Source organism: Pseudophryne corroboree, chromosome 2, assembly GCF_028390025.1.
Source record: "Pseudophryne corroboree isolate aPseCor3 chromosome 2, aPseCor3.hap2, whole genome shotgun sequence".
NCBI lineage: Eukaryota > Metazoa > Chordata > Amphibia > Anura > Myobatrachidae > Pseudophryne > Pseudophryne corroboree.
Genome location: NC_086445.1, coordinates 468,230,015 through 468,256,241, shown reverse-complemented (window position 1 = coordinate 468,256,241; position 26,227 = coordinate 468,230,015). Strand labels below are relative to the sequence as shown.

Below are 26,227 nucleotides of genomic sequence, written 5' to 3'. Positions count from 1 at the left end.
GGTACAGCAGTGGCCTACCGTACTGCTATATACAGTATAATGGACCTGGTGGACACTGTCAGCAGACTGCGTTTATAGTATAAAAAAAAAAGACACCACAGGTATACAATGTAGATGGATGGATACTATAGTATACTTATGGACGACGAGTGACGACACAGAGGTAGGTACAGCAGTGCCCTACCGTACTGCTATATACAGTATAATGGACCTGGTGGACACTGTCAGCAGACTGCGTTTATAGTATAAAAAAAAAAGACACCACAGGTATACAATGTAGATGGATGGATACTATAGTATACTTATGGACGACGAGTGACGACACAGAGGTAGGTACAGCAGTGGCCTACCGTACTGCTATATACAGTATAATGGACCTGGTGGATACTGTCAGCAGACTGCGTTTATAGTATAAAAAAAAAGACACCACAGGTATACAATGTAGATGGATGGATACTATAGTATACTTATGGACGACGAGTGACGACACAGAGGTAGGTACAGCAGTGGCCTACCGTACTGCTATATACAGTATAATGGACCTGGTGGACACTGTCAGCAGACTGCGTTTATAGTATAAAAAAAAAAGGCACCACAGGTATACAATGTAGATGGATGGATACTATAGTATACTTATGAACGACGAGTGACGACACAGAGGTAGGTACAGCAGTGGCCTACCGTACTACTATATACAGTATAATGGACCTGGTGGACACTGTCAGCAGACTGCGTTTATAGTATAAAAAAAAAAGACACCACAGGTATACAATGTAGATGGATGGATACTATAGTATACTTATGGACGATGAGTGACGACACAGAGGTAGGTACAGCAGTGGCCTACCGTACTGCTATATACAGTATAATGGACCTGGTGGACACTGTCAGCAGACTGCGTTTATAGTATAAAAAAAAAGACACCACAGGTATACAATGTAGATGGATGGATACTATAGTATACTTATGGACGACGAGTGACAACACAGAGGTAGGTACAGCAGTGGCCTACCGTACTGCTATATACAGTATAATGGACCTGGTGGACACTGTCAGCAGACTGCGTTTATAGTATAAAAAAAAAGACACCACAGGTATACAATGTAGATGGATGGATACTATAGTATACTTATGGACGACGAGTGACGACACAGAGGTAGGTACAGCAGTGGCCTACCGTACTGCTATATACAGTATAATGGACCTGGTGGACACTGTCAGCAGACTGCGTTTATAGTATAAAAAAAAAAAGACACCACAGGTATACAATGTAGATGGAGGGATACTATAGTATACTTATGGACGACGAGTGACGACACAGAGGTAGGTACAGCAGTTGTCTACCGTACTGCTATATACAATATAATGGGCCTGGTGGACACTGTCAGCAGACTGCGTTTATAGTATAAAAAAAAAAGACACCACAGGTATACAATGTAGATGGATGGATACTATAGTATACTTATGGACGACGAGTGACGACACAGAGGTAGGTACAGCAGCGGCCTACCGTACTGCTATATACAGTATAATGGACCTGGTGGACACTGTCAGCAGACTGCTAAACTAGTATAAAAAAAAGCCACCACAGGAGTGTTTTTCAGGCAGACAAACGTATACTGGTGGTCACTGTCAGCAAAACTGTGCACTGTACTCCTGCTATAACTGCTCCCCAGTCCCCACAATTAGGCAGTGTGAGCACTCAGCACAGATATATATCATGCAGCACACTGAGCACAGATATGGTATGGAGCGGTTTTTTCAGGCAGAGAACGGATAAAAAAATAGCAAAACTCTGCACTGTACTCCTCCTAACAGCTGCTCCCCAGTCCCCAATCCTCCCCACAATAAGCTAAGCAATCAGATCAACTGTGTAGTATACTATTAATAATTAACTATATAAACGGAGAGGACGCCAGCCACGTCCTCTTCCTATCAATCTCAATGCACGTGTGAAAATGGCGGCGACGCGCGGCTGCTTATATAGAATCCAAATCTCGCGAGAATCCGACAGCGGGATGATGACGTTCGGGCGCGCTCGGGTTAGCCGAGCAAGGCGGGAGGATCCGAGTCTGCTCGGACCCGTGTAGAAAAAGGTAAAGCTCGGGTGGGTTCGGTTTCTCGGAAACCGAACCCGCTCATCACTAGTAATTATATACTAAGTACATGTATAGTGTGTATGCAACTATGTATGTATCTATCTATCTATCTATCTATCTATCTATCTATCTATCTATCTATCTATCTATCTAACCATGCTGTGTGCATGCATAGTGTGTGTGTATGTATATATGCTGTATGCATGTGTACTGTGTGTGCATGTATACTGTGTGTGTCTGTGTGTGTGTATATGTATGCTGAGTGCATGTATACTGTGTGTGTATGTACAGTATGCTGTGTGCATGTATAGTGTGTGTAACTATGTACAGTATGTCTGTATGTATGCTGTGTGCATGTATACTGTGTGTATGCTGTATGCATGTATACTGTGTGTATGTATGTATATATGCTGTATGCATGTGTAGTGTGTGTGTGCATGTATACTGTGTGTGTGTATGCTGTGTGCATGTATACTTTGTGTATGCATGTATACTGTGTATGTGTATGTATGTATGTATGTATGTATGTATGCTGTGTGCATGTATACTATGTATGTATGTATGTATGTATGTATGTATGTTGTGTGTATGTACAGTGTGTGTGTCTGTATGCTGTGTGCATGCATTCTATGTATGTATGTTTGCATGTATACTGTGTTAGTATGTATGTATACTGTGTGCACGTATAATGTGTGTGTTTATGATGTGTGCATGTAAACTGTGTGGGTACGCATGTATGCTGTGTTTGTAAGTATGCTACTGTACAGTATGTGTGTGTATGTATGTCTATGTACAGATGTATTGTGTGTGTGTGTGTATATATATATCTATATCTATATGTACACAGCTTGTGCAGTGTGCTGGCTACTCAATTACAAACACACACACACACGTACGGAATCCTCCCCATGAAAAGCCTGCATTTGCCACTGCATTCAATCTGGTCCGACCTGGGGGCATGGCTGGCATCGCCCAGGATACATCGGATGCAAAAGGACAGCATCCGATGTATCCTGGGCAATTCTGCCTCCCAGGAGGCTGCTGGGATGATCGCCTGCGATCGCCTCCGACATGAGGTCGGATAAGTGTATGGGGCCCTTTACAGGTCTCTAAGGCCATTTTATTTAACAGAGTCCAATTCAAACAATGTGCATCAATCTCTCATCTAATTTATGGATACCACTTTCTGGGGCCCATTTATCAACAAGTTTTAGCTATTTAAAAACTTGTTGCATATTATTATTATTATTATTATCCTTTATTTATATGGCGCCACAAGGGTTCTGCAGCGCCCAATTACAAAGTACTTATGCACATAATCAAAACAGAAAAACAGTGACTTACAGTTGAAGATAATACAGACCCGCCAACATGACCCACCCCACCAGGCACAAAACGCTCCGTTTCTTGACCTCCCCCGCAATCCACGATCCCCATCATCCGTGTTGAACTAGCTAAATGATAAGAAAGCTGTTTCTTCACAGGTGATGGCAATAGCAAACCAAGAGGGAAGTCCAGAAACAGAGCACTCCGCACCCAGTGGGGCTGGCCACGCCGGAGGGTATGGACAATATAGGACAAGGACAGGGTAACTAAGCATATCTACACCAGTAAATAACATAGAGATAAGCAAGAAAAGAAAAAGCACATAAGGGAAGAGGGCCCTACTCGTGAGAGCTTACATTCTAATTGGCTGTATGATAAATGATGCTACAGCCAATCAGCTCCTGTCATTTTAAAAACACATGACAGTTTTGAGCTGATTGGCTGTTGCACCATTTATCATACACAATGCGTTTTAAATAGCTAAAATTTGTTGATACATCATTAAGTTACAGCTACAGTTGGATCTATAACTAGCAGCAGCAGGAGATAAAGTTCTCCATATTGATAAACCTTTTTCTGTGAAAACCATTTGTCCCTCATTACCTGGGCTGTCCAATGTATGTGTAAAATCAGCATCCTTCTTGACCTTCTTCTGCTGGATCACGGTCATATCCTGATGTTTCTTATTCCACTTTCCATGAGCATCATCAGGTTTCAGCTTCTGCTGCTGACCTCCTGTCTATTGTATCATCTGACGTTTCCTCTTCTTGTTAGCCATTGGAAGATGTTTTCTCCCGATTGTACAGTTGCCCCGTGACATTGGGCCTGTTCCCTGCTGCTGTAGACTTGATCTTATATTGTCCCAGCTCGTTGATGGTAATAATGATCTTAATTTTGGTGACATCTTCCTCTTTTGGATCTTGTAGTCTCCTGGATGTCACGTAATTTCTCATTCTCTTCTCTCCTCTTCTCTCCTGTCCGCACTTCCTTTCTCCGTGTCTCTTCTTTGCGTTCTTCTTGTCTCCTGTCATCCTCCTTATGCTGCTCTTCTCTTCTCTCATCTGTGTTTTGGGTTGGGGTCTTCGCTCTTTATTGGCCTATCCAGAGATAAACTGGAAAAATGATTCATGTGATACGGCTAGGGGTAATAGGTTTTTAAACACACTTAATGATAACTACTTAGTTCAACTATTGAGGAACCCACCAGGTACAATGCAATCTTAGACCTGTTATTAACAAACAATGGAGAATTAGTATCAGATATTAAAGTGGGGGAACCCATAGGAAACAGCGACCACAATATGGTCACATTCAATATAAGTTTTCATAAACAGTCCTACACTGGCTCAACTAGGACTCTAAACTTTAGCAAAGCCAACTTTGAAATGATGAGGGAAACTTTAAGGGATATTGATTGGGAAGGTTTGTTTCTAGAAAAAAAAACACTACAGAGAAATGGGATGTATTAAAATCACTACTAGCTAAAAATACTCTCAAATTTATTCCGACGAGCAGCAAAAAAAGGATTAATAATAATAAACCGATGTGGCTTAATAAAAAAATAAAGGAACTTATAGGCAAGAAAAGGCGAGCATTTAAAAAATACAAATCTGATGGGAATGCGGAATCATTTCAGCACTATAAAGACTGTAACAAAATATGCAAGAAAGAAATAAGAGCGGCTAAAGTAGAAACAGAAAAACTAGTAGCTAAGGAAAGCTAATCAAATCCCAAAAAAATATTTAAAAACATTAATAGCAAGAGATTAAAGAAGGAGAGTATAGGCCCTGTAAAAGACAAGTTGGGAGTCTTTATTAAAAATGATAATGACATAGCGGACATACTTAATGAATTTTTTTCAACAGTATTTACTAGAGAGGACCCAATTCAGGGACTGACACACAATCTCAATAATGAGAATATCCCACTGATAGGTATTTATTTAAGTGAGGAGGTAGTCTGTGACCGATTAAAACATTTAAAGATTAATAAATCACCAGGGCCCGATGGAATTCACCCAAGGGTTCTAATGGAGCTTCACTCTGAACTGGCAAAACCGCTATTTTTGATCTTTAAGGATTCAGTTATATCAGGTATGGTTCCCAAAGACTGGCGTATAGCGGAAGTAGTGCCTATATTCAAAAAGGGAAGTAAAGCGGAACCGGGTAACTATAGACCAGTAAGTCTTACATCTATAGTGGGGAAAGTACTGGAAGGTATTCTAAGGGATAGTATTCAGAAGTTCCTTGAAGCCAATAAAATAATTAAAAGGAATCAACATGGACTGATCCTGTCAAACCAACTTACTTGGTTTTTACGAAACAGTAAGTGCAAACCTCGATCAGGGTAATGACGTAGATGTAATCTTTTTAGACTTTGCCAAAGCTTTCGACACAGTACCACACATGCGACTTATCTATAAGCTACAAGAATTAGGGCTAGGAGGCACTATATGCACTTGGGTCAAGAATTGGTTAGATAACAGAGAGCAGCGTGTTGTGGTTAATGGATCTTTCTCAAATTGGACTGAAGTGTTAAGTGGTGTGCCACAAGGCTCGGTATTAGGACCGCTATTGTTCAACATTTTCATTAACGACCTAACAGAAGATCTGGAGAGCATGGTGTCAATTTTTGCAGTGTAAGGCTATAAATACAGAGGAGGATGCGGAGTCTCTTCAGAATGACTTAGTTAAATTAGAAGCATGGGCAGCCAAATGGAGAATGCGCTTCAACACAGACAAGTGTAAGGTAATGCACTGTGGTAGCAAGAACAAAAATAACACCTACAAACTGAATGGGGTAACATTAGGGGATACTGTACTGGAAAAGACTTAGGTGTTCTCATATATAGCAAGCTAAGCAGTAGTTCCCAAAGTAGGATGGCAGCAAAAGAGGCTAATAAGATACTAGCATGCATAAAAAGGGGAAGTGATGCAAGGGACGAGGGAGTTATACTCCGGTAATATAAATCACTATTGAGGCCACACCTTGAATACTGTGTACAATTCTGGGCACAGTACTACAAAAAGGATATCTTGGAGCTAGAAAAGGTTCAGAGGAGGGCGACTAAACTAATTAAGGGCATGGAGACGATGGAATACAAGGAAAGGCTTGAAAGACTGGGCATGTTTACATTGGAAGTATATAAGGGGACAATACACAGAGCTTGCGCGGGACCTGTTTTTGGCTAGATCAACACATAGGACTCGTGGACACTCGCTCAGGTTAGAGGAGAAGAGATTCCGCACAATACGTCGTAAAGGCTTTTTCACGGTAAGGACAATACGTGTTTGGAATTCCCTGCCTGAGGGAGTTGTAATGGCGGAATCTGTCAACACCTTTAAGAATGGGTTAGATAAATTCCTAATGGATAAGGATATCCAGGGGTATGGTGCATAGTCATGCATTATAGTTACTATAAATAGGGATAAAATGCAACGGCTGACATCAGCATCAGTCATAAATTTTAGTCAAATCATCATGCATAGGAGACCACAAATAGGTTGAACTCGATGGACAATTGTCTTTTTTCAACCTCAGATACTATGTTATTATGTTACTATGTATGACTCCATCACTCTGGCTGCTCATCTCTTGCCAGCTACCACCAACTGTCGCTTTGCCTCATGGAACTCTGGGAAGTCAGTGGCTGGAGACCAGCTGCATGCTGCCTGTACTGGCTTTCAGTTTAATAAGAGTTTGCTGAATGAGCCCATTACTTAAAACATGTAACAGGCCCAGCGGTGTATCTAGAGAGGAGGAGACCCATTTGCAGTATCCGTGTGTGGGCCACCCCCTCTCCCGTAGCTGGCAGCACCACTGTTAGCGCTGAGCACTGAGACTCTGGTACAGTGCCAGAGTCTACAGCGCATGCGCAAATCTCTGAAAAAATGGAGCAGCGGCCATTTTTTCAGAGACCTGCACATATGCTGTAGACTCTGGCACTGTGCCAGAGTCTCTACTGCTCAGAGCGCTAACAGCGTCGCTGCCGGCTACAGGAGAGGACGGGGCCCACACACGGTCACCGATGGACGCCAGACAGGTAAGTATAGAATAAATGGGTGCAGAGTGTGCAGTGAGGGCCCCCTCTGGACCCAGGGGCCCGTGTTCACCGCACACACTGCACCCATTATAGATACGCCACTTAACAGGCCCATTAGTGATCATGTATTGGACCCATATTTCTAAAGAGTTTCTTTTTCAGAATTTTTCCTATTGCAGTATTAGCATTTCTAAAGTTTATTTTTTTGCTGCTATTTAACGTCAATTTGGAAGCAGTTCACTTTAGATGTGATGGGGTACAGCATTGTATTACTATTTCTATGCATGCTATGGATAATATAAATGTATACAGAATATGTACAAAAGAATATGCTATATGTAGGTTCAAGTTCAGAACATTGGACCCACTGGGTTTAGCATAACTAAACTGCTTCAGATCATTAAACTTGTTCAAAACATTAAAACGTGTACCCTCGCTTTACTTATTCCCAATCGATGTCCACGTGGATCATAGTAAGGGCTGTAACACACACTCCGGTTTTTCCCGGATGGCAAAAAGCCGGACAAACTTTGTCCGGCTTTTTGCCATCCGGGAGAAACCGGCAGAGTCGCTCACACAGGACGGCTTTGAGCCGTGTGTGATGCTGTGCGCATGCGCAGCATCAGACACGGCTTCAGAAAAAACCGTTGTGTGTGAAAGCTCCCCTTCACACACATGGTTTACTGGCTCCAAAGACGGCCCGGCCTTCCAGTGGTGAGACCCGGCTGCAACCCGGCAGCCGGGCCGGGGCCGTGCAGTGTGAAGGGACCCTAGCCCTCACACTGTTAACTACAATGCCGGCACGGGAAAAAGCCGTCCGGCTTTTTCCCGGCCGGCAAAAGCCGGGTAGTGTGTTTCAGCACTTAGGCTTACCATCCTATCCCTTTAAACCGGGACACTCATGAATTACACAGGTTCTGTGGCTGGCTGATTTCAAGCCTGCATTTCACCTGGTTTTAATCTGCCACAGAACCTGTGTAATTCATGAGTGTCCCAGTTTAAAGGGATAGTATGTTAAGCCTAATAGTAGTACTAATTATAGTAGTACAGTAGTAGTAGTTGTCTGAAACGGTGTAGGTAAGCCAGCCAAGGGGGTCCCATGTTCTGAACTTGAGCTACAGTTGCGCTATACCAAGCAGTAGGGCTGTCAGAGGGTGGAGCTATTAAAAAAGTTATAGATAGATGACAGTTTTCAGTAAAGAAGGCACTCAAAATGGACTTTGAAATGAAACATCTTATGGAAAATATATTATGGCCCAGGACAGGTTCAGGAACCCATTTCCTAATTATGGACCTTATTCAGTAAAGATTGTAACTTCTGCTAAACAGCAGAATTTACAATCCTTTTGCTCACATGCTGGGGGACGCCCATCGCAGGGCAAGGCCGCCCAGCATGCAAACTCCCGCCCAGCGAAGCAATCATGCTGAAATTGCAATTGAGCAGCAGTTCCAGCGTGATAGCTGAAATTGTGGAAGCCTCCTGCCATTTTTTACATTGCAGCGGCTGTGTTTGACGACACGCAGCCGCCCCCATTTGTGCCACCACACCTCCGTTTCCCTGCCGCCACCCCCGCAATGCTCCATCTTGGAAACCGAACGTTGCTGCCCTGTGAACGCCTCTGCCTGTCAATCAGGCAGAGGCGTTCGCAAATACTGCAGTCACTCGTATTAAATGCGGGCACATGTGCAGGATGGGACCTGTGCATGTGCCCGCAGGGCAAACGCAGAAATTAGTTGGATCGCGAATTGCGATCCAACCTGAATTAGGCCCTGTCATATTTTATGAAAGGTTCAGGAACTGTTTCTGCTGAAAAATAGCACTGCTACACTGCTTCAGACCTCTACTACTGTACTACTACTACTATCATCATCCTTGTGGACATGTATTGGAAACAGTGTCCAGTGGCGAGTGGGGCGGTCACTCCCCCTCTAGCTAGCTAAATTCTCTTCCAATTCCATATGTGACCAGCAGGGGGGAAAAGTTACAGCACATTCACCGAAGGGCTTTACACACACAGCACGCCATACGAAGGAATAGCAGCTGAGGAGGACCTATCCAGCCCCCACCACCACACACACAGTGACAGCGCACGCACAGGAGGACCCTACTACGGGAACCCCCTGTCCCTGACGTCACGGCGCTCCCGCACTGCCATTTCCCGTCATGCTCAGGGTTGAAAGTGGAGGCGCGTCCGCTGCACGTCACTTCCGTTAGGCCGCCAGTCTCGACTCCTGAGCGAGATCCATTCGGGAGCGAGTTCTCGCCGCCGCTGCTACTGCTGCTGTGTCTGGCTGGCTGCAGCCACAGGGTCACGATGAGACGCAGCAAAGCGGAGCTACAGAAATATATCGAGAGTGTCCAGGGCAGCGCGGCCTCTCCCCGGGAGGTAAGGAGCCGGGTGCCTGTCACATGCACTGCCGGCTTGCCGGCATTCTCTAGGGGTGATCAGATGGCGCGCCCCTGCAGGTCCCTTCGGGCTCCGTCCACTGGGTCCACCCTGTGATGTACTGCCCCGGTCCGTGTAGCCGCAAAGAGCGAGTGCCGCTGCCACTGTGCCACGGGCTGCATGCAGGAAGCAGCCTCCCGGCGCCGGTGGCCTCCCCGCACATAGCACCGCGGCTTCACAGCTGCCGCAGCTGGTGCCAGCGGCGCCTCTGCCATCCTGCCGTATGTGCCCTCTGCCAGCCCTGAGCTGCTGCCGCATGCGTTATTATATACATATATATGTACATGTTTATCACCACTTCCTCTCTTTCAGAAATCTATGAAGGGATTCCTCTTTGCTAAGCTGTACTATGAAGCTAAAGAATACGACCTTGCCAAGAGGTAACCCCCTAGTAGCTGCCCGCGGCCACCCCAGCCAGGCTTCTGTGTGCTACACTAATGCTCTACGTGAGATTTTAGTTTTCAAACCATGACACTGTCACGTCCTGTCTGTTTTCATTTGATTGAAAGCTACCTGACTAGTTATTAAGGTATAAGTAGGAATTCTTGCCATGTTCATCATAAGTATTTGACTACAATAACCTGTTTTGCTGTACACCTCACATTGATTTGCCTGATCATAATACCTTTTATGCTTGGTGCAATGAGGATGCTGTGCATTTATTATCTTGCTATGAAGTGCTGAAGTATAGGTCATTTTTGGACAAGTCTATAGTGAATGGTAAAGGAGTAACTTTTCTGAGTGTTATGGAGGTATGGGTTCACTGGGACTGCCTTAGTGGCTCATTGGTTCAGTTAGAACTATTATTCAGTTATGTAATGTGGGCCCCCACATGGTGCTGTTTGTGCTAGGTGCGATTTGAGCCTATACAATGTGTGCTATGCGATTTAGAGTGTGTACACGGTTCTATTTGAACTACATCCGATTTTGATGTAGTACAAAAATACCTGCCTGTACATGTTATTTCACATTGAGATATGGACTAGACGGGAGCGCGCATCGCAAGGGACAATACACACGGTGCAATTTGAACTAGATGCAATGCTATTTGAAGTAAAAAGATCAAATAGCATGCGAGAATCGCACAGTGTGGGCACCAGAAGATCTCATGTTACAGAAGATGTGCAGAGTCATTAGTGTATACACAGTAAAACGTAACCCTCAGAATCTAGTTACATACAATTAACTGTAACACAATCCCTATTATACTGTGATTGTGGTGTGCAACATGAGCCTGTTGTATGTGTTTATAGTACATGCACATTTTGTACTGATATATGATGCTACAGAGTTGATGTTTGTTTTATTATGTACTGTAGGTTCAGTGCTTACGTACTGTATAATATTTTCTCAGTGCCTCCATTAACCTATTCTGTTCTTATTGCTGTCCTTAACCTCCCAGGTAAAGTAAGTGAGAAAACTCAGACTCCTACAGAGCAATATGTACACCCATCTTACAGTTCCTTTCAGACGCTGAGTTAATAAACACAAGAATAACTTGGGGGGATATTTATCAAAGGTTGAAACAAGATAAAGTAGGCAGAGCTAAAGTACCAACCAGCTCCTAACAGTCATCTTTCAAACACAGCCTTGTAACATGGCAGGCAGTAGCTGATTGCTTGGTGTTTTCTCTCTCAGGTTTGATAAATCTACCCCTTAGTCTGTTACAAGTACAATATAATCATATTAAAAGTCAATGGACACACCTTATAATGGCTTAATACATTCACAAATACTGTACTTTATTTTGTCCTTGGACCTATTTACTTTTCATGTGTCTGCTTGCAAGAGGACTCTGCCACCTAATTGTTGGCCCACTGTATGCCAAAAGTGAAATTTCTGTTTTCTTTTGCCCGAACTCAACAGCAAAGACAAACTAAGAATCGTGGAAAAAGAAATAAATAAATGCTGTGGTATGAATGGGGCTAGGGAATGTAGTATCAGAAGGAAGACACTGATTTTATCTTGTGATAACTTTGGAAGCATGGGATGATGGTGTGGTCATTTAGCACAATGATTATGATGTGTGGATTTTTGGTATTGAGTGAGTGGAAAGTTTGTAATGAGATCGAGGCAGTGTTTGGTCATGATTACATTGGAGTTCAGTCAGAATTGCTTTGGTTACTAACTTCACATCTGACTGCATGCACTCTTTAAATATTTAATGTTTGTAATTTAAAGTTATCAGCAACTATTATTACCTGTGTTAAACTATTGAGCAATGATATAAATGTTGACCCTGTACCATGACAATTGTTACATAGACTAAACAGTTTTTGTGTATCAAAGTGAAGAGGAAATCCTGCCTCTTCATTCCACTACTCACTGTAATATTGCCAACCTATCACTAGGAAACATCATTTTTAAAATCATACTATTGTCTATTTGACCTCTCTCCTTCCACTTCTACCTAGTGATATTTTACCCCAATACAGAGCCCTTTGCCACCTACACTTCTTGCGTACCTGTCATCCTGATTCTACACTGTCAAACATATCACTTCTCTCACATTACTTGCAATTCAGTAATCTTTTTCCATGGGTATCTTTCCAGTTGTATTCAAACATATGGTTATTAAACCTTATCCACATAACGTGAATTTTGAACCAAATTCTCTCAGGTCTTATTTCTTAGCTTTCGTTTTCTTCCAGCAATCCAGACACCGCAATGTTATAGTAGTTGATGGTTTGATCACTTATGATTTTGAAGGAAGCACTACCTGATTCTAATTCTGGACCACTGTGTTGCATTTAACGCTGACCATCCACTTCTCATACAAATAATAGTCTGTAGGACTTTAAGCCCAAGTTCTGGTTTTCTTCCTTCTCCACCTCCCTTTTTTATTTCTCTGGCATCCATACTGGGGTTCACTAAATACGATGGGGTATAGAAGGGGTCCAAAATAGCCAGTGCACTTTAAATTTCTTCAACTGGGTGTGCTGCCTCCTCCCCTCTATGCCCCCTCCCACAGGCAGTTTAGAAAAAAGTGCCCTCAGGAGAGGATGCACACTCTGGGAACTCCAGAGGATTTTTCTTCAGTTTCTTTTAAACTTCATTATTTTGGGTATACTGACTGGACATCAGTATACCTGCACCGTGGGAGTTAGGGGGGGACGACGGTCTGTAAGGTGTCAGAGCCGCTTCCCCGCTGCAGGACCACCGTCCTGAGAGGTTTTAGTTCCACGGGGCACTGCGCCTTGGCGGTCCAATCGCAGCACGCCGCACACCCCTAACAAAGCCTGAAGGTAACATCAATGGTGGGTACAAACCGGGTGCTCCCCGGTACTTGGTGCGGCAAAACGCGGGGGCGGCATACGGGACCCTTCACAGGGGGGACCCGCTATAGCCCCCCCCCCCCCCCTGTGTACACTGGCAGCGGTAGTGCAAACTAGCAGCCTCCGTGATGTTTGCACATGATAGGGAGACTTTGCCAGTATAAATATTCTCTGTAGCTCCGCTGCCATTACAGGGTGCAGAGCTTCCTCTGAGTGGGACCAGCGGCATTTTGGAGCCTTCTTGCTGCTACAGCGCTGGGCTGAGGGACACACAGCGCCTCCAGACACTCCAGGATACACATGAAACTGGTTCAGGGGTGTATTACACAGGGGAGAGCCGCTATTGTACACAATCTCATGTCCTGAATAGGGCAAGTAATCCGGTTTTTACTATGATCTTATATACAGCCTGCAGTTTTCCCAAGTCTGCAAGGCTGGGGTGTGCTGTCCTCCTCTCACTCTAGGTCTCCATCTCACACGCAGCAAGGGCAGGCTTGATAATGTACTGGTCTGTGTATGTGTTACTGTAATTATGGTCAAACATGCAGTATGCAATGTTTGTCACACCAGATTCTCCCCTTTTACCACTGGTTCCCTATCGTCTGACCAATACAGTCAGTCTTCCCAAGTTAGTGTGAAGACTGGGGGGGGGGGTCAGGGTCAGGAGCCGTCCTGGCTCGGTGCCATAAAGACTATGATGACGGACATGTCGTCTCAGCTCAATGCAAATAACAGACAACACAACAACTGCAGCAGGCTGTTGCAGACCTGGGTGCGAAGGCTAATGAAAGACTGCTCCCCCTCACTGGTTCAGGGCCTCTTAAACGTGGTCTGCCTGCTCTACTCTCAGTGGTGTCTGATGAGGATATTCAGGAGGAGGGGGAGGAATTGGAACCTGATAGAAAAGATTCCACTTCTGCACAGGGTATTGAGCCCCTCATTCTTGCTATCAGGGATGTATTAAAATTCTCTTTTGAAGATGCTGCTGCACCGCAGTCATTTTTCTTAGCACAGAAGAAGCTTAACATAACCTTCCCTGATTCTATGGAACTAGATGAGGTTTTTAAACAAGCCTGAAAAACTCATAATAAAAGATATCGGCTCACAAGGAAGTTTTTACGCTCTTTCCCATTTACACCGAAAGGGAGGAAACATTGGGAAGAACCCCCAGCCGTTGATGTCTGTCACCCGCCTTTCTAAGAAGGTGATACTGCCGGTCACTGGGTCTTTTCAGCTCAAAGACCCTGGGGACAGGAAAATAGAAACTGCACTAAAGTCTATTTACACAGCGGCTGGCGTCGCAAAGACTTGTGATAGCGGGTTGCTGGATGTTTAATGCCATCCATACCTGGGCGACTCAACTTCAAGAGGGCCTTGCGGGGGATATTTCCCTAGTCACACGCGTGTTGTGTGACTCTCAAGGAAATAGGCACTATTAATGCTAGGATTACCATGGCAGCGTTGGCGTGCAGAACTTTGTGGCTCCGTCAGTGGATTGCGGATGCAGATTCCAAGCGCAGTGTGGAGCCTCTCCCTTTCTCAGGGGAGTGGCTCTTCGTGGTTGAGTTAGATACATGGATTTCTAAGGTCACTGCAGGGAAATCCACGTTTCTCCCCTCAGGGGCCGCGCCGGCTAGGCGTTCCTACCTCGGGCTGTCCAACCAGTCCTTTCGGACTACCAGGTTCAGTTCAAGAGCCAGATGTGCCTCCAATGCGGCACAAGGCACCAGAGGAAAGTCAAGAAAACCAGCTGCTGCTGTTTCTCAGGAACCAAGCACCAGTGCAGCTTCCACAAAAATGTATACTGGGATCTATACCTGGCGCTGCCATTCATCAAAGTGAGAGCAGCTGACTTCGAGGAACTGATCCCAATTACCTCAAAACCATACAAAGACAATGAGACTGCACTCTCACTTTGGTAAGATTTTTATAAGTTTTTATATATTTCTCTAACGTCCTAGTGGATGCTGGGGACTCCGTCAGGACCATGGGGATTAGCGGCTCCGCAGGAGACAGGGCACAAAAATAAAGCTTTAGGATCAGGTGGTGTGCACTGGCTCCTCCCCCTATGACCCTCCTCCAAGCCTCAGTTAGGTTTTTGTGCCCGTCCGAGCAGGGTGAAATCTAGGTGGCTCTCCTAAAGAGCTGCTTAAAAAAAAGTTTTTAGGTTTTTTATTTTCAGTGAGTCCTGCTGGCAACAGGCTCACTGCATCGAGGGACTTAGGGGAGAGAAGTGAACTCACCTGCGTGCAGGATGGATTGGCTTCTTAGGCTACTGGACACCATTAGCTCCAGAGGGAGTCGGAACACAGGTCTCACCCTGGGGTTCGTCCCGGAGCCGCGCCGCCGACCCCCCTTGCAAATGCCGAAGATGGAAGAGGTCCAGAAGCAGGCGGCAGAAGACTCTTCAGTCTTCCTGAGGTAGCGCACAGCACTGCAGCTGTGCGCCATTGTTGTCAGCACACTTCACACAGCGGTCACGGAGGGTGCAGGTCGTTGGGGGGGCGCCCTGGGCAGCAATATATAATACCTTTTTATGGCTAAAAATACATCACATATAGCCCTTTGAGGCTATATGGATGTATTTAACCCCTGCCAGATCTCACAGATTCCGGAGAAGAGCCCGCCGAAATAGGGGGCGGGGCTTATTCTCCTCAGCACACAGCGCCATTTTCCTGCTCAGCTCCGCTGTGAGGAATGCTCCCAGGACTCTCCCCTGCACTGCACTACAGAAACAGGGTAAAACAGAGAGGGGGGGCACTTTTTTTTGGCGATATTAATATATTTAAGCTGCTATAAGGATACAACACTTATATAGGGTTGTTCCCATATATATTATAGCGCTTGGGCGTGTGCTGGCAAACTCTCCCTCCCCAAAGGGCTAGTGGGGTCCTGTCTTCAATAGAGCATTCCCTGTGTGTCTGCTGTGTGTCGGTACGTGTGTGTCAACATGTATGAGGACGATGTTGGTGTGGAGGCGGAGCAATTGCCGGTAATGGTGATGTCGACACCGGAATGGATGGCTTTGTTTATGGAATTACGTGATAATGTCAGCACATTACAAAAATCAGTTGACGACATGAGACGGCCGTCAAACCAGTTGGTACCTGCCCAGGCGTCTCAGACACCGTCAGGGGCTGTAAAACGCCCTTTACCTCAGTCGGTCGATACAGACCCAGACACGGACACTGAATCTAGTGTCGACGGTGAAGAAACAAACGTATTTTCCAGTAGGGCCACACGTTATATGATCACGGCAATGAAGGAGACTTTGCATATCTCTGATACTACAAGTACCACAAAAAGGGGTATTATGTGGGGGGTAAAAAAACTACCTGTAGTTTTTCCTGAATCAGAGGAATTGAATGATGTATGTGATGAAGCGTGGGTTAACCCAGATAGAAAAGGGCTAATTTCTAAAAAGTTATTGGCATTATACCCTTTCCCGCCAGAGGTTAGGGCGTGCTGGGAAACACCCCCTAAGGTGGATAAGGCGCTCACACGCTTATCAAAACAAGTGGCGTTACCGTCTCCTGATACGGCCGCCCTCAAGGATCCAGCTGATAGGAGGCTGGAAACTACTCTAAAAAGTATATACACACATACTGGTGTTATACTGCGACCAGCCATCGCCTCAGCCTGGATGTGCAGTGCTGGAGTGGTCTGGTCGGATTCCCTGACTGAAAATATTGATACCCTGGATAGGGACAGTATTTTACAGACTTTAGAGCAATTAAAGGATGCTTTTCTTTATATGCGAGATGCTCAGAGGGATATTTGCACTCTGGCATCGAGAGTAAGTGCGATGTCCATATCTGCCAGAAGAAGTTTATGGACACGACAGTGGTCAGGTGATGCGGATTCCAAACGGCATATGGAAGTATTGCCGTATAAAGGGGAGGAATTATTTGGCGTCGGTCTATCGGATTTGGTGGCCACGGCAACTGCCGGGAAATCCACCTTTTTACCTCAGACCCCCTCCCAACAGAAAAAGACACCGTCTTTTCAACCGCAGTCCTTTCGGTCCTATAAGAACAAGCGGGCAAAAGGACAGTCATATCTGCCCCGAGGCAGAGGAAAGGGTAAGAGAGGGCAGCAAGCAGCCCCTTCCCAGGAACAGAAGCCCTCCGCGGGTTCTGCAAAGCCCTCAGCATGACGCTGGGGCTTTACAAGCGGACTCAGGAGTGGTGGGGGGTCGACTCAAGAATTTCAGCGCGCAGTGGGCTTGCTCACAGGTGGACCCCTGGATCCTGCAGGTAGTATCTCAGGGTTACAGGTTGGAATTCGAGAAGTCTCCCCCTCGCCGGTTCCTAAAGTCTGCTTTGCCAACGTCTCCCTCAGACAGGGCGACGGTATTGGAAGCCATTCACAAGCTGTTTTCTCAGCAGGTGATAGTCAAGGTACCCCTCCTACAACAGGGAAAGGGGTATTACTCCACGCTATTTGTGGTACCGAAGCCGGACGGCTCGGTAAGACCTATTCTAAATCTGAAATCTTTGAACCTGTACATACAAAAATTCAAGTTCAAGATGGAATCACTCAGAGCAGTGATAGCGAATCTGGAAGAAGGGGACTTTATGGTGTCCCTGGACATAAAAGATGCTTACCTACATGTCCCAATTTGCCCTTCACATCAAGGGTACCTCAGGTTCGTGGTGCAAAACTGTCATTATCAGTTTCAGACGCTGCCGTTTGGATTGTCCACGGCACCTCGGGTCTTTACCAAGGTAATGGCCGAAATGATGATTCTTCTGCGAAGAAGAGGCGTATTAATTATCCCTTACTTGGACGATCTCCTGATAAGGGCAAGGTCCAGAGAACAGCTGGAGGACGGAGTAGCACTAACCCAAGTAGTGCTGCAACAACACGGGTGGATTCTGAATTTCCCAAAATCTCAGTTGACCCCGACAACACGTCTGCTGTTCCTGGGAATGATTCTGGACACGGTTCAGAAAAAGGTGTTTCTTCCGGAGGAGAAAGCCAAGGAGTTATCCGAACTTGTCAGGAACCTCCTAAAACCAGGAAAAGTGTCTGTGCATCAATGCACAAGAGTCCTGGGAAAGATGGTGGCTTCTTACGAAGCAATCCCATTCGGCAGATTCCACGCACGAACTTTTCAGTGGGATCTGCTGGACAAATGGTCCGGATCGCATCTGCAGATGCATCAGCGGATAACCTTATCGCCACGGACAAGGGTGTCTCTTCTGTGGTGGTTGCAGAGTGCTCATCTGTTAGAAGGCCGCAGATTCGGCATACAGGACTGGGTCCTGGTGACCACGGATGCCAGTCTGAGAGGCTGGGGAGCGGTCACACAGGGAAGAAACTTCCAGGGAGTATGGTCAAGCCTGGAGATGTCTCTTCACATAAATATACTGGAGCTAAGAGCGATTTACAATGCTCTAAGCCTAGCAAAACCCCTGCTTCAGGGTCAGCCGGTGTTGATCCAGTCAGACAACATCACGGCAGTCGCCCACGTAAACAGACAGGGCGGCACAAGAAGCAGGAGAGCAATGGCAGAAGCTGCAAGGATTCTTCGCTGGGCGGAAGATCATGTGATAGCACTGTCAGCAGTGTTCATTCCGGGAGTGGACAACTGGGAAGCAGACTTCCTCAGCAGACACGATCTACACCCGGGAGAGTGGGGACTTCATCCAGAAGTCTTCCACATGATTGTGAACCGTTGGGAAAAAACAAAGGTGGATATGATGGCGTCTCGCCTCAACAAAAAACTGGACAGGTATTGCGCCAGGTCAAGAGACCCTCAGGCAATAGCTGTGGACGCTCTGGTAACACCGTGGGTGTTCCAGTCAGTGTATGTGTTTCCTCCTCTGCCTCTCATACCCAAAGTACTGAGAATCATACGGCAAAGGGGAGTAAGAACGATACTCGTGGCTCCGGATTGGCCAAGAAGAACTTGGTACCCGGAACTTCAGGAGATGCTCACGGAAAATCCGTGGCCTCTACCTCTAAGACGGGACCTGATTCAGCAGGGACCGTGTCTATTTCAAGACTTACCGCGGCTGCGTTTGACGGCGTGGCGGTTGAACGCCGAATTCTAAGGGAAAAAGGCATTCCAGAAGAGGTCATTCCTACACTGGTTAAAGCCAGGAAGGAGGTGACTGCACAACATTATCACCGCATTTGGAGAAAATATGTTGCGTGGTGCGAGGCCAGGAAGGCCCCCACGGAGGAATTTCAATTGGGTCGATTCCTACATTTCCTGCAAACAGGATTGTCTATGGGCCTCAAGTTGGGGTCCATTAAGGTTCAAATTTCGGCCCTGTCGATTTTCTTCCAGAAAGAATTGGCTTCAGTTCCTGAAGTCCAGACTTTTGTAAAATGAGTACTACATATACAGCCCCCGGTTGTGCCCCCAGTGGCTCCGTGGGACCTTAATGTAGTTTTGGATTTTCTCAAATCCCATTGGTTTGAGCCACTCAAATCGGCGGATTTGAAATATCTTACATGGAAAGTAACCATGCTACTGGCCCTGGCTTCAGCCAGGAGAGTGTCAGAATTGGCGGCTTTATCGTATAAAAGCCCATATCTGATTTTCCATTCGGACAGGGCAGAACTGCGGACGCGTCCTCATTTTCTGCCTAAGGTGGTGTCAGCGTTTCACCTGAACCAGCCTATTGTGGTGCCTGCGGCTACTAGCGATTTGGAGGATTCCAAGTTGCTGGACGTTGTCAGGGCATTGAAAATATATATTTCAAGGACGGCTGGAGTCAGAAAATCTGACTCGCTGTTTATACTGTATGCACCCAACAAGCTGGGTGCTCCTGCTTCTAAGCAGACGATTGCTCGTTGGATTTGTAGCACAATTCAACTTGCACATTCTGCGGCAGGCCTGCCACAGCCTAAATCTGTCAAGGCCCATTCCACAAGGAAGGTGGGCTCATCCTGGGCGGCTGCCCGAGGGGTCTCGGCATTACAACTCTGCCGAGCAGCTACGTGGTCGGGGGAGAACACGTTTGTAAAATTCTACAAATTTGATACCCTGGCTAAAGAGGACCTGGAGTTCTCTCATTCGGTGCTGCAGAGTCATCCGCACTCTCCCGCCCGTTTGGGAGCTTTGGTATAATCCCCATGGTCCTGACGGAGTCCCCAGCATCCACTAGGACGTTAGAGAAAATAAGATTTTACTTACCGATAAATCTATTTCTCGTAGTCCGTAGTGGATGCTGGGCGCCCATCCCAAGTGCGGATTGTCTGCAATACTTGTACATAGTTATTGTTACAAAAAATCGGGTTGTTCTTGTTGTGAGCCGTCTGTTCAGAGGCTCCTACGTTGTCATACTGTTAACTGGGTTCAGATCACAAGTTGTACGGTGTGATTGGTGTGGCTGGTATGAGTCTTACCCGGGATTCAAAATCCTTCCTTATTGTGTACGCTCGTCCGGGCACAGTATCCTAACTGAGGCTTGGAGGAGGGTCATAGGGGGAGGAGCCAGTGCACACCACCTGATCCTAAAGCTTTATTTTTGTGCCCTGTCTCCTGCGGAGCCGCTAATCCCCATGGTCCTGACGGAGTCCCCAGCATCCACTACGGACTACGAGAAATAGATTTATCGGTAAGTAAAATCTTATTTTTTATAAAACATTAATACATAAACAGTACATTGATACCTGCCAGTACCATAAAATACAAATAATCACAGCTTTATAAAATAAGCCCGTAACAATTAGCAGCAGATACACCTGAGTGTTCCTCATATAATGCTGCTTATTTGCACATAGATTTCCAATCAAGATGTTATAACTCAGTCTTGAATCCACGAAAGTTTTGGGTTAATCAAGCATTGTTTGTTATTTAGGCATGCAGCCCTTCCCACTTATAAGCACTTCAGGATAGTTGGTAAACAATATGTCCACATGCAATGCAGCAAGTAAAATGGAATCCAGCAAAGACTTGGAGTACACCATGCATTGTACCCAAATATACCTTTCCTTGTTGCTGTAAGGCACACAGCTTTTAGTCAGGATCACACGTTGTTAGCTGGGCTCTTGTTTTTCTCCCCTTAGCACTGGGTTACAGCAATTAAACTGTTAACCGGCTGGTCCAAGAAAGGTGCAAAAGCATACCAATGAATGCTGCAGTGATTAGGAATGATATCCTGTCCAACAAACGCGTTTCTCCACCTCCGATACTGAAGAAGCTTCCACAAAAGCCTAAGCATGATGATGCCTCCCCGCTAGTCTGCGCCACTTAAGCCACATCTGGGACGGATCCTGCCGGGATACCTCATTTCCCAGGGCTACAAGCTGGAGTTTGACAGCTCTTCTCCCCAACGATTTTTCAAATCGGGCTTACCAGCTTTGGAGGATATACGGGTTATGCTGCAACAGGCTATCCTAAAGTTGGTCCAGTCCAAGAACATTGTTCCAGTACCACTGCCACAACAGGAGGAGGGCTACTACTCAAACCTGTTTGTGGTTCCGAAACTGGACGGTTCGGTACGGCCCATTCTGAATCTGAAATACTTGAACCCTTACCTCAAGGTTTTCAAGTTCAAGATGGAATCCTTGAGAGCAGTGATTGCGGGCCTGGAGGAACGGGGGTTCCTGGTCTCTGGATATAAAGGACGCTTATCTCCATATCCCTATTTGGCCGCCTCACCAGGCTTACCTGCAGTTTGCCCTGCTGAACGATCACTACCAGTTCCAGGCTCTACCCTTCGACCCATCCACAGCCCCGAGGGTCTTCATCAAGGTGATGGCAGAGATGATGTTCCAGGGGGTCAATATTGTCCCTTATGTGGACGATCTCTTGATAAAGGCAAGATCCAGGGAGCTTTTATTGCTCCATATATACTGCACTATCCAACTTCTGTCACATCGTGGGTGGATCCTCAATTTCCAGAAGTCCCACTTAGAGCCAACTCAGCGGCTCCTGTTCCTGGGAATGTAGCTGGATACCGTGGCCCAGAAAGTGTTCCTCCCAGAGGACAACGCAAAAAACACTTCAGGAGATGGTACGACTAGTCCTATGGCCTACTCGGATATCCATTCATCTTTGCATAAAGTTGTTGGGAAAGATGGTAGCCTCCTACGAAGCCATTCAGTACGGAAGGTTCCATGCCAGAACTTTTCAATTGGATCTCCTGAGCAAGTGGTCCGGATCACATCTTCAAATGCACCGGATAATTTGGCTGTCACCTCAGGCCAGGATCTCCCGTCTGTGGTGGCTACAGTCCTCCAACCTACTGGAAGGTAGCAGTTTTGGGATACATGATTGGATCCTCCTCACGATAGATGCGAGTCTGAGAGGATGGGGAGCTGTCACCCAAGGTGCTCAGTTCCAGGGCAGGTGGTCAACCCACGAAGCCCTTCTTCCAGTCAACGTCCTAGAACTTCGGGCAATCTACAATGCTCTGCTTCAGGCCTCTCCTCTGCTCAGGGATCGGGCGATCCAAGTTCAGTAAGACAACGCCACGGCAGTGGCTTACATGAATTGACAAGGAGGGACAAAAAGCAGAGCCTGCATGCGAGAGGTGTCAAAAATACTCCTCTGGGCAGAAAGAAACGCAAAAGCGATGTCCGCCATCTTCATTCCGGGGGTGGACAACTGGGAAGCGGACTTCCTCAGTCGCCACGATCTCCACCCGGGAGAGTGAGGTCTCCACCAGCAGGTGTTTAAGCAGATCATCGACTTGTGGAGCTGGCCACAGACATGATAGCTTCTCGATTCAACAAAAAGCTTCGCTGGTATTGCTCAAGAACTAGGGACCCTCAGGCGAGGGCAATAGATGCGCTGATGTCTCCTTGGCCTTATCAGTTGGTTTACCTGTTTCCTCCGATTCCAACGCTCCCGAGGGTGCTCAAATGGATCAGTCTGGTACGCAGATCTTCAGGACATGTCCGTGACAGACCCTTGGCCTCTGCCACAGGGACTGTTCGTCTACCCGGACTTATGGGAACTTCGTTTGACGGTTTGGAAGTTGAGCGGAGCATCCTAGCTCGCAAAGACCTTTCCAAGAAGGTTATTGCAACCATGGTTCAGGCCAGAAAACCTGTAACGTCAAAACCCTATCCTATCTAAAGGAGCTATGACTCCTGGTGCGAGGAACGCAGATTTCCACCTGCAGAGTTCCACTTAGGACGTCTCTTACATTTCCTGCAGGCTGCTGTGGATAAGGGCTTATGTCTGGGTTCCCTTAAGGTCCAGATTTCAGCGTTCTCCATTTTCTTCCAGAAGAAGTTGAGTGTTGCCAGAAGTTCAAACCACCTTGCATGGAGTTCTCCACATACAACCTCCATTTGTGCCACCCATGGCACCCTGGGACTTGAATGTGGTGGTGGACTTTCTACAGTCCTCCTGGTTTGAACCTTTGATGGTAGAAGACAAGTTCTTCACGTGGAAGACGGTGATGTTGCCGGCCCGGACTTCTGCTACGCGTCTCAGAATTGGGGGCCCTATTGTGTAAAAGTCCCTAATAGGTCTTTTACGAGGACAGAGCTGAGCTCAGGACTAGACAGCAGTTCCTGCCGAAGGTTGTCTCTGCATTCCATTTGAATCAACTGATTGTAGTCCCGTCAAGTTCTGGTACATTTGCTCCTCTGGAGTCGTTGGATGCCGTGAGGGCCTTGAAGATCTATGTCAAGAGAACAGCTCGGATCAGAGACTGATTCCTTTTTCTGTGCGAACAGCACGAACAAGGGTTGCCCTGCTTCTAAGCAGTCCATTGCTCTTTGGATTAGGTTGACTATCCAACAGGCCTATGTGTCGGCAGCCTTGCCAGTTCCAGAGTCTCTGAAGGCCCACTCTACAAGATCAGTGGGGTCTTCCTGGGCGGCTGCCCGTGGAGTCTCGGCCTTGCAACTATGCCGAGCTGCTACCTGGTCGGGGAAGAACATCTTTGTGAAGTTCTAAAAGTTTGATATCCTGGCCAAAGAGGATACCCAGTTTGGGCAGGTGGTACTGCAGGCGTCTCAGCACGCTCCCGCACGTTCTGGATGCTTTGGGACGTCCCCATCGTATTTAGTGAACCCCAATAATCCCTTATGGATGCCAGAGAAAACAGGATTTTAATACCTACTGGTAAATCCCTTTCTCGTAGTCCATAAGGGATACTGGGCGCCCGCCTCTGTGCGTTGACTTCTTTGCAGGTTTTTCTTTTTCAAAAGTTACCTGTTCAGCTGTTGCTGTTTTGTTCCCGCCGTTATGGTGTGTGAATCTCACCACTCGTTGTTCTGCTCCTTCTTTCAAGTATGTCCTTTCTCCTTCGGGCACTATTTTACTTATAACTACCTGTGGGAGGGGGCATAGAGGGGAGGAGCCAGCACACCCAGTTGAAGAAATTTAAAGTGCACTGGCTCCTTTGGACCTCTTCTATACCTCATCATATTGAGTGAACCTCAGTATCCCTTATGGACTACGAGAAAGGGATTTACTGGTAGGTATTAAAATCCCGTTGTGTTTTTTCTTCTTCTAAAACGCCCTTCTCTATTCAAACGGTTTTATTTGCAAACTACTTTTTAGTTCTGTTTTCTATATCCATTTGATAAGCGTTTGTATCTGGTTTGTGCATTTCTTGCCATCGCTGTTGGGCACTGTTACTGAATGTCTTTCTACAGTTTATCTTGGGTACCTTCTCCCTACCTCCAAACTCGCTCTTGACCACACACACACACACACACACACACACACACACACACACACACACACACACACACACACACACACACACACACACACACACACACACACACACACACACACACACACACACACACACACACACACACTCTCTCAATCAATCAATCTCTACCCTACCTCTCAAGTTCAATGTATTTCCAGTACTCCCCACTGCCCTCACCGCACTCTAAAGGTGGGTACACACTATTTGATGTGTTCCATGACCGACATCACCTAGTATGTCCACGCCCGTGCGGCCTGACGGCAGGCATGCATGCTGTGCGATATCGCTAGAAATATCGCACAGTGGCATCATGCCACGGCCGGGCTGTACAGGCAGCTTTGGACGATGTGTCCAATTTGAGCTGCGTGAACGGCCGACACCGTAGGTCGTTGACGACCCGCTGGGCCACGCATCGTCAGTCATCGGCTGCATACACACTGGGTAATATAGTAAACGATACAGCTCAGGAGGGAGAAAATATCCTGTACTAGATCGCTAAGTGTGTATGCACCTTTAGTCTGTATGAAAATTCTATTAGATATGTCTTGGTGTGTAAGATTTTGACTATATAGTCAAAATCTTATGAATAGTTAGTGCATATCTCACGGTGTTAGGAAGCTTGTGATACAGATTCGATTCTGGTGTGCGCTCCCGTGGGGTCGGTATCGTAAGGCTAGATAGTCAAGATTGACTTGCCTGCACAGTCTATCTAGTGCAAAGTATAGTCAAAATTGTCACTTAGTCAAAATCCTACATAGACACAATCTCAAGCACAGATAGTCAAAATCTGGGCTCTGGGGGGGAGTTCAAGGGAAATCGCATAGTCAACATTGGGCATAGCAAGGATATCACCGTGTGTACACCGCTTTAAGGGGGGTACTCACGGAGAGATCCATGCTTAAAATCGAAGCAATCTTACTAGGTTGCTTAGATTTTAAGCACAAATCACTCGTGTGTACCCCCCATAGCGATGCGCAGCCCCGCGCATTGCTATCGCCGGTGCTAGATTGAGCCTGCATGCAGGTCAATGTAGCAGGTCGCTCATTTCTCCCGCTGGGTGAAATGAGCGGTCCCCTGTCCTCTCTCCCCCCCCCCCCCCCCCCCCCTGCATAGCTCAGCACACATCGTGCTGAGTGGCGGGAGAGATGTGTGCTGAGCGGTTCGCTCGGCACACATCTCTCCCGTGTATATGGCCCTGTACATATGCCTATGTGTAACACTGTAAAAAAAAAAAAAAAAGTTTCTATTCCTGGTCACAGTGCTATTTTCCAAGAAGCTCCTATTCTCTCATACACTACTTTCCTCTAGCCTCCAAACTTAGCACTGTTCCCAGTAATATCACCTCTCAGGCAAGCTTATTTCTTAAACTATCCTCTACACTTGCCAACAATATTCT

At 46.4% G+C, this 26,227-nt stretch overlaps 1 protein-coding gene across 1 annotated transcript in view; it reads left to right on the top strand.

Annotated features, from left to right (window-relative positions):
* Positions 1–9,466: 9,466 nt before the first annotated feature.
* LOC135028869 (E3 SUMO-protein ligase RanBP2-like) overlaps positions 9,467–26,227 on the top strand; it is a 306,830-nt gene continuing 290,069 nt past the window's right edge. The window contains exons 1-2 of the mRNA XM_063953806.1: positions 9,467–9,854; positions 10,227–10,294. Coding sequence (XP_063809876.1) covers positions 9,783–9,854; positions 10,227–10,294 — 140 coding nt within the window. The 5' untranslated portion in view covers positions 9,467–9,782. The remainder of the gene's footprint in view (positions 9,855–10,226; positions 10,295–26,227) is intronic.